This window comes from Symsagittifera roscoffensis, chromosome 6, assembly GCF_963678635.1.
Source record: "Symsagittifera roscoffensis chromosome 6, txSymRosc1.1, whole genome shotgun sequence".
NCBI classification, from domain to species: Eukaryota; Metazoa; Xenacoelomorpha; order Acoela; family Convolutidae; genus Symsagittifera; species Symsagittifera roscoffensis.
In genome coordinates, this window is record NC_087067.1 from 21,577,741 (window position 1) to 21,591,196 (window position 13,456).

At 34.6% G+C, this 13,456-nt stretch overlaps 1 protein-coding gene across 1 annotated transcript in view; it reads right to left on the bottom strand.

Moving 5' to 3' along the window:
* The window catches only part of LOC134847595 (uncharacterized), a 39,024-nt gene that overhangs the window by 9,253 nt on the left and 16,315 nt on the right, over positions 1 to 13,456 (bottom strand). The window contains exons 5-7 of the mRNA XM_063864704.1: positions 9,893 to 10,159; positions 6,612 to 6,927; positions 6,219 to 6,382 (exon numbers count right to left, since the gene is read on the bottom strand). Coding sequence (XP_063720774.1) covers positions 6,219 to 6,382; positions 6,612 to 6,927; positions 9,893 to 10,159 — 747 coding nt within the window. The remainder of the gene's footprint in view (positions 1 to 6,218; positions 6,383 to 6,611; positions 6,928 to 9,892; positions 10,160 to 13,456) is intronic.

Genomic DNA, 13,456 nt, shown 5'->3' on the forward strand with positions numbered 1-13,456 from the left:
TATGTATGAATGCACATCTGTAGTTATTCGAGCGTTTCAAAAAACTTTCCTGAAAAATTAACAAACGTTAAAATCACGAAAACCTATAATAGAATATTCGTTACGTTTTGGAACCCAAATTTCTACGCTCCCCAAATCACGCACGTGTATTAAAAACATTTTAGCTCTTCGAACGATTCAATATGACGCGACTTATTCTAATTAACACAAACCGGAACCCATTAAGCCGAAGAAAATTTCAATGCAAACGAAAAAAAAATCAATAACAAAAATGGAAATTACACAAAATCTAGAAATTCAATTAGGAATGTTGGAACATTAGGACTGCTAAGTCGAACATAGCCAACTGACAGTTGGAAAAGAGTAATTGACGCGAAGAAACAGATAAAATCTCATCCTTCGAATTTCGAAGAAAGAAATAGATGGCCTTAAACGTTCTTGAAAGTCTAAAACAATTTATGATTGAGTTTTTGATGCAATGAACCCAATTTGAGAAAACTGGATCAATACTAAAGATTTAATTTTGCTGGGACATCTGAAAATTAAATTGCACTTTCGAAACTAGAAGTCGATCACGTTTTTCGTGACCTTTACACTTTTGGTGTTTGATAAGGAGTTTGCCTTCCTTTTAACAATGAAAACGTACTGACCTTAAGTCACACCGCGAAAACTCAAAACTGAGCGTGAACAAATTTGAACACTTTTTCCAGAAAAAAAAATCACCATGACCTAAATAAGAGTCTTAGTTGATCTTCGACAATTATATCAAAGTGAGCCTCTTATGCATCTCAACAAACTTTTGTCTTTAAAACACTGTATAACGTTCAGTACTCTTAAACATAGTTGCAGCGGTAAAATAGCAGGCACACGATAGTCCGAATATTTAGTTGACAGACAACACTTGAAACAATTGTCAATAGTAAAGAGAAAAATTTATCGAGCGATAACTGAGCAGACAAAACTTGAGTAGACATTCGCTGATCGAAAAAGTGTCATGAAATTTCCATCTATAAAAAGTTTTGAAAGTCGAAATTTTTACTTGTTTCACACAGAAGCCTCAAATCGCACAGAAGCATAAAAAATCCTATTTTGACCTCCGTGCGACCTTTGGTGAGCCATCTAAACAGATCTAACACCAGCCAAAGAAATCTTTGAAGCGAAAACGAACAATGTAAACTGAATTTCAATTATTGTACACAGAAGCGAAGCTGCGCTTCGCAAAAACTTGCAAGACCACTACCAAAAAGTAGCTTTATCAAGTGAATAAGAAAAGGTAAAAATAAGCCTCGAATTTGCAAAACTCGGCTACGTGTCGGATTCGAATCAGCACTATCCACTCATGCATAAAATCTCAAACTATCCACCAATAACGCAGCTACATATGCTAAAAAATTGCCAATTCCATGCAGCAAAATTAGCGAAATACAAAAAGACACAATTTTGCATGTAACAAATTGGAAAACCGAAAGCCAATTTATTGCGAGAAACATAACTTTTTTTTCGTTTCATTCCATGAATTAAAAATGCATCAGCTGTGTTAACTTTTTACTCATCGAATGTCAAAGCACATATGATATTATACTGCTACTGCAGCCTACCGATTCAAAAATGCCACCAAAAGAAAGTTCGTACTAATACACTTTGCTTCGCAAGTGTAAAAAGAAAAATCAGGAATTGGAAAGTAAGAACCTTTGAAGTACCCAAAGCATCAGTGCTATCTATCCTATAAGTACAGAAAACGTCTTTGGATTTGAATTGAATATGAGTCACCTAAAACATCATGTACGAACTTTGTTCGCAAAACTATTTACGGAAAAAATCTTAGTTTCCGGTTACGTTACCCTTGCTGATCGCAAAGGGTAAAAAAATTATATTGATGGTTTTCTAAAAAAAAATCGATGCAACTGAAATTTAAATATTTTTTCAAATATTCTACGCACGGCTAGAAAAATTGAAAACAGGGATTCATATAATTTTCGAACTACATGACTTTCAATCTTTTTTTAAGCAGCACTTGTCCCGACAAAAACTTAACTCCTTAAACGCAAAATCTTCGAGATTGTAACTAATAATTGAGATTGTAACAAATTCTTCCCTCTTTTTCTTGGGTTGCATACAAGAGCTGCTTGCTGCTTTTGGAGTAATATCTTGTCCAAAAACAACTAGGCTCTTAGTCCTTTGCATCCTAAAAAATCTAGTTGATACTCTTCTAACAAAGAATCATTCATTATCTATTTCACGTTCTCCCCGTAGTACCCAACATGATAACATAAGTGATCATGCTCTTATTTTGCAAATTTAAAAAGAAAGCAGAGGAAAATGCCTAAATAGCCAGCATTAAACTTAGAATTTGTTGATTCAATACAGTTAGTCTAATAAACAAGAGGCGCCTAGCTAAATGTGAACCAAAACTAGTCAAGCGAAGCAAAAATCCGCCATGTATTTGGGCGGAGAAAGTCTTAATAGCAGACAAAAGGCTGGCGGAAAGACTTATTTTAGTTATTTTATGACAAAACTAGTATAATATTAATGGACATTATAATAAAAACGTCAACTTCTGAAAACAAAAAGAAAATTATTCAAGATTAAACTTACATGTAATCACAGAAAGGACTAGTCATATTTCTAACCCAACCCCTTAATTCTGCAGACAGGAAAAGTTGCACCAAAACGTTGCAGCCACTAATCAAGCGTGTCGAAAATGGAGCTTTTGTCAAGAACTTCTTTCTCTATTTCAACTTTACGTAAGCAACCATCGTCTCTCTCAATTCAAATCTTAGCTGGCCATGATTTCCTCAGCTAGATATCTCAATTTGATAATAACCTTGTTTCCATGGGCATAAAATCCGTTGCAAGGAACAATTAATTAACTTCGGCATGTTTGCAAAAAATTCTAGGTTTTATTTTGAATAGCTTTTTTTGGCCTTGATAATCAGATTATATATTTGTAGCAGCTAATTTTTCAGGCTTAACTTTTAATTTATTACTAGCCATATTATACGGTTAATTTAATTTATAGACAGCCGAAGGCCATAAGTAGTTTCTAGCGTAATCTTGTTTTTGTATCACATATCTAAAAATATCCACGCCACTCAAGTAACTTATTCACGTTTCTAAGCAGCTTCGGGACAATTTAAACTGGGTAAATCCTGTGAATTATTAAAATCATAGAGCGAGCGACCTAAGATTACTTCTTTCCGTCAGCCGGAGAGAGTGAGAGGGAGCCCAAAAAAGCAAGACTTGCAGGTGTTCGAAGTAAACCAAGTGTCAATTTGATTAAATGATAGCGGGTTGGAAGGAATATGACATAATTTTAACGTGTACATTCTGGCATAATTGTCAACTTCAAATAAGAACTAAATTCTGCTTCGATTTGAGAACCCAAACGATTAAATCCAGGCCATTTGAACTAAAAAAAGTAGTTCAAATTTTGGAACTAAATAACATCGCCAACAGTCAATTGGAAAAACGCGAATTAGCGCAAGGAAACCAAACAAAAATATTTGCGCATTTGAACTTCATTAAACTTTTGAATTTTCGAGAAAAATTAAATCACCTTACAGCTAATTGAACTTCAATCATTTTTTTTACAATTAACCATTTTCGATAAATTAAATCAATGAGAAAACTGGGCGAATGGGTGCCTTTCTAATCCACTGAGGAACGCTGAAAATTAAAGTCCATTTTTGAAACTTAGTCATTCACGTTTTTTGGACCATTTCCCCTTTTATTTTTGAGGAGCTTATTTTGCCCTTCTTTTAGAAAGTGAATTTGAACTAAACTTAAAACGAATCAAAAGTCAAACAGACAAAAATCAAAATAGAACGTGAAAAACGAAGACTTTTTTCTCGAAAAAAAAAACACGATTCGATTAAGTTGATTTACCACTTCGTGAATTCAACACCGAGCATTCAAACAATCTCCAGAAAACCTGCCCTCCACTTTTTTCCAAGTAGACGAAATCTGAATTGCAATCATAGCCGAGGGCAATTTACTTTCACAAAAGCAGGAGGAACCATATTGAATCAGATGTCGAAATTCTGTTGACGCTAGCTCAAAAGCCCCTAAATTTGCTTCGGGTTAAGCAGACAGACAAACAAAGCAATCTGCACCACAGCACAAAAAAAAATTTTATCTCACATTTTTCTATGAATGTTATTGTGAAGAAATACAAAAATGTTTTCAAAATGCATATAATTTTTTTCTGAAAATGTTTTTTTAAAACTATTATTCAAGGGAGCAGAATCAATACTGGGTATCTATATAAACTTTTATTATAGCTTACAATGTTTTTATTGTAGTAAACAAAATAATTTTAATCCAGGTCTCCCCCAAAAAAAAAAAACAATTACAGCCTAATTGACAATACATGTAAATGTTTTTCGCAAATACGTCTGCATTTTTAGATGTTCGTTCAAGGATTATAAACAAAATATAGCAACATTGAAAATTTTTTTGTAAATAAAAATTGCGATATCATTCATCGATACAAAAAAAAAATTGATTTTCTATCTCAGCCTAGCTATATAATTGCTTGATACTCCACGGTCAGCCGCTCACCATCATCAATGAATGACAGACAATTTGCAAAATTAGCGATCGAACTTGCAACCATTTTTGCAAATTCGGCGATATATTTTGCAGCTAGCTTGCTTTATCTAACTATTACATTGTCTTCAGAGGCCAGCTGCAATTCTATTCTACTTTTGAAAACCGTTCATTAATTGTTAATCAAAGCCTTTGCCGCTTGCAGTTGAAGTGAAACAAAAATACCATCAAAGCTGATTGGCTTGGCTTTCAGAAATATTAATCGAGATCAAGTCTATTCTGAAAATGAAGACCATAATACAAAGGTTGTTTGATTTAGAAAACAAAGAAGCGGTATTGCATCGCAGTAGCTTGAACTTTTGTCGAAAAAACGGTATAATCTTGAAAGCAAAAAAACGGTATAATCTTGAAAGCGATAAACCTCTGATCTTGTTCAAGCCTCTATTTCATCAGCACCAGTTTTAAAGTGACCAAAACGCACCACTTCTTCAGGTTATTGACACCCTAGTCGATGCACAAAAAGCTCAAAAATAGCACAGAAATTGAAGAGTCTGAAAACATTGCGCTTCTCTTAAATTGTTGACACGTTTTGCCCTATATTCATTGCAGTACTTTGGGAGTGAGATATTACAGGCCAAATATGGGTAAACATCATTTATATCAACCATTTTTGCAGCGTCTCCTCCAAAAATACATTGTGATATTCAGAATCAGTCAAGGGAATCAGTAAATTAAGGTTGTGAAGAAAACGCTTGATCTGATTGCAAGAACTTGTACTAAATTAAACAAGATCCTCTTGAATAATCAGTGGTTTTCGCACTGTTTGGGAACAAAATTCCGTATGGTTGGATAAAATATGGATGGTTGGAAAAGAACAAGAAAACAATATATCAAGTTAAACTCTTTGTATTTATAGAATTTTTGATTGACTCTTATAAGTAAACCAGAAATCAAACCGGGAAACAATGAAATCGAGCGTGAACAAAACTTTCCTAAAAAAATCACCATCTATATAAGTGACAATCACTTCGTTAACTTAAAAAGTATTTAATACGCCTTCGTTTGCTGCAACTGTAAGCAAGCAGCTGGTGCAACCCTTAAGGCAGAAGAACCTATGTTAGGCAATCAAAATTTAGTATTTGAAAATCTGCAAATTTTAAGCTGGAAAATCAGTCGGTTTTCGACAATTTGAAGCACGCTGATTGGTTGAACGTTTTCGCGCAATCGTTCCTTCTGCCATGCGAATAGCCAACAAAGCAGCTAATTGAAAATTGTTAAAGCGTACAGCAGGCAGTGTTGCCTGCTTATCTAACAATTTAAGAAAACACTTTTTGATGACAAATACCAGAGAATAAGTTTTTTTGAAAGTTTTCTACTTTCGAACTTTTCAGAACAAATTATTTCTCATTGCAGCGTTTCAGTTTCGTAGAACTAATGCAATCAAACAGAAATGATCAATGACAATCCTCTGGGGGGAAAACATAACTTTTAAATTATTGGAAAACCGACTCGAGTTATAGTTAACTATTTCAATCATGCAATTAATGGCCAGCTGATAATTCAGAAGAAATCCAAAATTGAGATCATTTATTACCATTACATCTCAATTCCAGTGGAAGATTAAGAGAAACGGGTCCGACTAGACGAACTTAATTTAAATCAAGACTCACTTTCGCTGCCACACTTTGACACCCCTTTTTCTTCTTCGTCTTCTCCCTTAATGCAGTTGGGGACCCCGTCGCAGACAAGTTGTCGGTGGATGCAATAGTCGCCCACCGCAAACTTCACTGGGTTGTCTCCATATGCCTTATCGCCAATCGTTACTCCGGAACACCTGTAGAATATCGTAACTTTAAGCAGAGGAAACATTTATAGGGTTGTGGATAACTTAGGAAAAGAATAAAAATTAACAGAAAACATTTTAAAAATCACACCTGATGTGATCAATCTATGATCGACTTGAAACCCAGTATATAAAAAACTATTTTTGGTAAGGTAGCACCTAAATGGTACGGTAGTATCTAAATGGAAAATAAAAAGGAGCTCGAATTTTATTGACTAACTTGAACTCATTATAGGCGTGGCAAGTGTCTTCCGACTGTGGATCTAGCAGACGAATGGCTGCATAGCCGAATCCAATTGTACCCAAAGTTTGAGTAGGGTATGACACATCTATTCTCACTTTGGGCTTCGATGTCAGATAGAACTGAGGTCTGTTTCCCGGCTGCACAGGGTCTGTCACCAGGTGTTCTGTTAGAACCGGAGAACTGGAAAACATCCCGTCAAACAGTTTGAGTCCCACTGGCTCTTTCAGAGATATGGACCATCCAGGTGTACCTCGCTTGGGGGGATCGTCTGACTCTAGCTCTTGCATCGTCTCTGAAAACCACAGTTTCAAAATAACCAGCTTAGAAAAACCACTGCCCTTAATGTTTGCAAAGTGGAACCAAATCAGCTTAAAAAACTGAAAACTTTCTCGCGCGTTTCGTATTTTTTAGACTTAAATCATTAAAATACACAAGAAACTTTCGCGTCTACTTGCAAAACGCTCCCAAGGTTAAATTTGCTTAGATGATGTCACTTAACGATCTTGAAAGCGCTTCAACGTAAAAAAAATGCTTTGATATTACAGCGGATGGTTTTCAAGTTACAGCAAAATTTCCATGCTAAATTATCCAGGCTTTGATTTTTATTTAGGTACGTTACTTTGATTCTACGTGCTGAAAAACTTTGAAATGATATCATTGAGGACATGGAGATTGCCAACCACTTTAAATATGGTGAAGGATAAACACCTTCGCACAGTTTCATTAAACTTCCTAAGCTGATAAGATTCGCACGTTAAAACAGATCTGCTTTATTTTTTAATCTCCTGAAAAAGAGTGTTTCTACTTGCTATGGTTTTTGCACCAAAAAAAATTCTATCGAAATACCGATTCACAACAAAAATTTTTATCTTAAGACTAGGTTCCGAAAAATTTGATTTTCTGGATTTTCAAACTTAAGCGTTTATACTTTTTTAAATATTTAATATATAGAGCGTAGGAACCTTCATTGTATTCCCGGACCTTTTGAGAAAAAACGGAATAAAAACGCTTTGGACGATTTAGAAAAAATTTTGAAAGTATTAAATTTTGAAAATATTTCGAAACAAAAATTATTTTCTGATTCATCAATGAGAACAATGTATCTAGCAGGATTGCTGTTCTCGTTTTTTGCTCCAACAAAAGACCGTGGCAAGGAACTTTGTAATCAGGTATCTCAAGTTTTTTTACTGCTATTTCCTCGCAAACTCAGGTACACAATTAAACATAGCCATTAACGCTTTTTCAGTTTCGAGATCAATTTATGATTAAGACTTTCAAATAATAATCCAATGTGAGAAACTGAATTAACAAGTTATTTTTATTTCGCTGGAAAATCGAAATTTGAAATCACTCGAACGTAAAATTCGACCATGTTTTTGTGACCATTACACTTTCCTGTTCGATAGTGGAGTTTGGTGTCCCTTCAACAACTGAAGCAAGTGAGTTCAAAACAAATAGAAGTCAAACCAAGAACAACCATTTTAGTGTAAGAAAAAACTTTTACCTGATAACAAAAATCATCAAGAACTATATACGAGTCTTTACTACATCCATCGGCGGTGTATCGACAAGCATGAAGCTCGAAAAGCATAGAAATTTTAAAATTGAAAATAGTATCGACATAAAAATCGAAAATAACATAAAAATCGAAACACAAACTGAATACAAAGAAGCTGCGCCTCGGAAACACTACCAAGAAAACGACGAAAAAGCATAGAAATGAGCCTGGAATTGGTAAAATAAATTCTGCCAAACGACGGATTCAAACCTGCGACCTAGAGATCAAGAATCTTACACCCTAACTTCTCAGCCACGGACGCTTTACAATCGGCGGTAAACACTATCCTCAAATAAAACACAACAGATGCTATGGAATTTTTAACGCTACAGATTATGATTATAGCAAAGTGCCACCAAATGAGTACTTTTATGAGCGAGTTCAGTTTAAAAAATAAGGTTCAGACTAGTACACTAACGCTCGCAAGCTGGCTAGTGTACATATTGACAAAACTAAAAACATTTTACACAAAACATGTACATAAACCAAAGCTTTTTTCGACCCCCTCGCCAACAAAAGGGTCCCCCCTTGGTATTTTTATGATAACCATATTCTAGGACCAACTCTGAAATTTTTCTTAAGCAACCTTTGGTGCAAATATAACGCAATTTATGGTCAGAAAAAGATTTAAATGCCCAAACACGGCACTTAGGGCCTTTTTTATTTTCCCTACGGTGTAGAAAGTTTTGTCAAAATAGGTTTTTTATAGTGTTCTGGAAGCGCATGGAAAATCTTTATGGTCGGCCAGTTTTTTCCTTTAAACTTTCAGTTTTATAAAAAAAACTTTCAACAAAGGCCATTTCCAAGGTTCTAAGGTTTAATTTTAGCTTTTCTTCCCACACCCTGCACAAAAAACGACAAACTTGAAAAAAAATAAAATAACGAGTTTTATTTTTTTTTGATTTTTACAATAACTGTAACTAACTTTCCCAGCTACTTTCACAGCAACCGAATACTCATACTGGTCCAACCGCTTTAAGTAGGCAGGAACTATCGACTAGTATATATTTTCTCCGGCTAATTTTGATCATCAAAGAAAGCTCGTAGGCAAGAGAGATCATATAATGATTCGGACTTTTTTAAAATATCAAAAAGCAGTGACGAGAAAAACTGATCGGAATAGTTCCGTTCTTCAGACTAATGATTTTCAGACAGTAAATTCTAGGCTGAGTTTCTAATCTAATTCTGGTAATTTTCAAAAATCTAACAAAAATCAGATTTTTTTTTTGATTTGCTAGCGGTTGAAGTATCTTTTACTGAACTAAAACAGAACTATCGAGCGATCATTAACAGCGAGACCTCGCCCCGATTTATGGGAAAACGTAGAAAAGGGTTGATATGCGTTCAAAAGATCAATGACTTGAGATCAAATTGGATACAGAAAAACTTTTAAAAGGTTTTTTTTAAACCAGAATCTCGACAACAAAATACTCAATTTGATACCTCACTTTTTATGGGACAAGAACGGCCAAAATTGCTCGCAAGCGCCAATTGGCGACATTTAAAAAATATTAGTTCCAATGCAATTTAGCCTCCTTTAAATGCTTGGTAAGTCCATGAAACGTTTGAGATCAAATTTGTTGCTCAGGATCAAAGGCAGAAGACGGTTTGGTTGCTGGTCGCTGGCAAATATATTAATTTTGATTAATATTGCAATTAAGTACGCCCCAATAAGTGTCTAAACTTCATTCTAACTCACCGCCCGTATTAGATAGGGGGTTGATCTGGAAACTAGTTATGGTCACCATGAATTTATCATAGTCCGGGGGTCCAACAATCCTCCAGTGGCACCTCAGATCTGCATTCATCCTGGTTGACGAATGGCCGGACGGGCCAGGAGCTGACTCCTTCAGTGCAACTTCAGTCGAGGATGCGTCTTTTGACTTTTTCTCTACACTCTCCGAACCTCCGGGAGGTAACCTGAAGCCTTGGCCGAATGCATTGGTGTTGTTGAACTCTCCACAATCTAAAAAAGTTAGTGCGCTAATTGAACAGTTAAATCAGGAGTAGAAAATAATAATAGCAGGAAAGCACCAATCTACGTGTTGTCAAGCTTTAAACAGAATCTCTTGTCATTTTTCCCGTTTAGTCCAATAGTTTCATCACTTTTTTCAGATTCTAACTTCTTCTAAATCAAGTTTCTTCTTTTCTTACAAACATAATTGGTAGAGTAAAAAATTTAAGGCGGCTCTTGGCTTTTATAAATAAGTTTTAAGCATCAAGCTCAATTTATTTTTGATTGTTTATGCTTACGTTAAATATAGACTTCAACAACATTGTAATCGCGATAGTCTTCATCATGAGACAAACGTCATTAAAAAACCAAAAATGGTGAAACTCGTCAACATTAAACGGCAAAAAAGCAAGTGTGCTTTTTTATATCTAGTTAACAATTTATAAAATAAATTATCACGACTAATTGATGAAATCATAAATGCTGAAGTCAACTTTAAATCGGATTTGCAAAAATTATAAAATGCAATCCAATTTAAGATGATGTGCAATTATCAGTGATTATTTTCTTCAAAAAAAAATGATTTTATGAAACACATGATTTAAAAAAATGAAATTGTTTTCGTTTCCCTCAACTCAGAGGTCGGAATGTACTCAAGATGTAGCTTTTGATTTTAGAGGGCGGAGCTTTTGGTTTTATTGCCAAAATGACAGCTCAGCTGACAAAAAAGCAGGCACCAGCTGAAAATAACGTCCTCTGAAGATCTCACCATGATTATTAATAATTTAAATAATTTTACTGTGACGGAAGAGAATTCATTTTGAAAAAATTGGATTTTCACTTCATTTGATTTATTTTCGAATTCATTCACTTTTCTTTTCCCCTGTAACTAGGTTGAATTTAATAGCTTATCGCTCCACCCTCAATAAAGAGAGTTACTTCAAATCAATAGACCGTCTCATTCAAATTTTCAAATTGCTCATATCATTGATAAATCACTATCTACCAACCGAACAAAAGGTTTCTCGGAGCGATGCAAGATAGAGAAATCCAATTTGAGGCTACCTGGAACGGAAATAAAAATGGAGATATATGGAAAATAAGTGGCTAGAAACCCGATGCTGTCTACAGCTAATACCAAATATTTCTACGTGGTACTATTACCATTTAGCTACGTAAGCATTAGTCTGTCCTTCTATGCTTGCCTGGAAAATAATCTGCTTGCCTAGTTCGAGTGAACTGTTTGTTCGAAAAGAGAACAAGGAGTGAAAAAATAGGAGAAACTTGTGAAGTACATGTGAAGAAAAATAGAACAAGCCGATATTTCTACGTTATATGGGAGCATTCACGTTATTGAACAAAATGCGATCGACAAGCTGTCTCAAGAAAAAACAGGATAAGAATTCTGAAGAGCTTAATCAAACTTAATCCTCACAAAACAAAGACGCGAACCAAATAATTATTCTCAAGGTGATGGGATATCAAAAGCAATCTCAATAACATGAATAATACGATTGTTACGAAAAGATAATGTTTCTGCTACTTTTTCAGAGAAGAGGCATTTCGCAAAAATGAACACTAATTAGAAGCGATGCGTACAAAATTTCGTAAAAACTACGGCATAAACAGCCACTAAACAGTCTTTATTTTCCACGCAAACTCAGGTGCCACAAATAATTCGGACTGGGTTGAGTGATATATCAAATAAAAGTCCTTTCAGTGGTGATTCGAACCACATTGAAAAATTTCCAAAAAAATCTCCAGTGTCGAGAAAAACTGGATTGAAATTTTTTATTTTCTGTCTTAATTCGAGTGCATAAAGCGAGCGAGCAGTCTTATTTTAATTACTTAAAAGCTTGCAATAGCTTAAATTAAGACGTAAAAACTTATGTTTACTTGAGTAACGTTAGTTTACTTTGAGTATTTAAGCGTCTTAGTAACAGCCTATTCTTGTTCTTATTTCAAATTGATGCACATAGAAAAGCAAAAATCTGAAGCTTTAAGAGAACGAGCAATTTATTGATTTCTCTCCTGAATAATAGAAGATTGTAGAGAAAAATTGAAAAAAGTCGTAAACAAAAATTTCAAATTATGCTAGAACAGCCAACTGACAGTTGAAAAAGAGTATTGAACGTAAGCAAACAAAAAAACTGACTTGTTTTTTCAAAAACCTTCAACTTTTGAATTTTGAAGAAAGAATTAGCTGGCCTTAAGGCTCTTGAACTTGTAGAACAATTTACGATGGACACGTTTTTTTGTTAAAGTTAACTCATTTAAGAAAACTGGATCAATACGCAAAACTGTTATTTCGCTGGGAAATCTGACAATTAATTTTCAATTTCGAAATTAGAAATCGATCACGTTTTTCGTGACCTTTACACTTTTGCTGTTCGATAGTGGAGATTGCCTTCCTTTTAACAATGGAAATGAGCATGAACAACAAAAATTGAGCATGAACAATTTTTAAGAATTTTTCCTGAAACAAAAAAAATCAGCAAGACCTATATATGAGTACTCACTACGTTCATTACTCTTCTAGAACACGAAAAATTTTCGATTACAAAGCTTCCAAAAAATCTCAATTATTCATTACAAACTGAGCGAATTCATTACAAACAAGGCAATTTTATTACTAACTGAGCGAAGCAGATAGGTGCAAAGATTTTCTCAGTTATCTGATGAACAACAGCGTGAAAACTTCAATGGCTCTCCCAAGTGTAAAAAGTAAATGCTGTGGTAACCAAGCGGACAAAACCTTAGCAAACACACGATGAGCAAAAGTAAGATCAAAGTTAAGAAAATCTGCAGAAAAAATTCTAAGCAACCTTAGTTAAACACTTAATAAATCGTTTGCAAGCTATGTCGACAAAAATATGATAAATAAAGTTTTTTCGTATAGATATCAGACAACTTTCGATTCAAAATGATCTAAGTCCAACAATTACGTTGTGCATTAAATATACGGATGGAATTAAATTTAAAAAATCGCGGCAGTAGGGATCATCCAATTCCTTTGGCATACCGGTCAATTAGTCGGAATAAGGAAAGCATATGGACACTTAGGCAAACCGGAGCTTCGCGCCACTAGTGAAAAAAAACTCCTAACTTTCATTAAATTGTGCAGAAGTTCAATACGGGGAAACAGGCCAGTTAAAAATTCAGTTTTGAATTAAGTAATTAGTATGTAAAAAAAAGAAAGCACCAAAAAGACACGAAGATCATAATGTGAAGATCAAGCATTATTCACCTTTTAGCTTTTGAGTTTGAGCAACGTGAAAGATGTTCAAAACAGCTTCCTCCGAAACTATT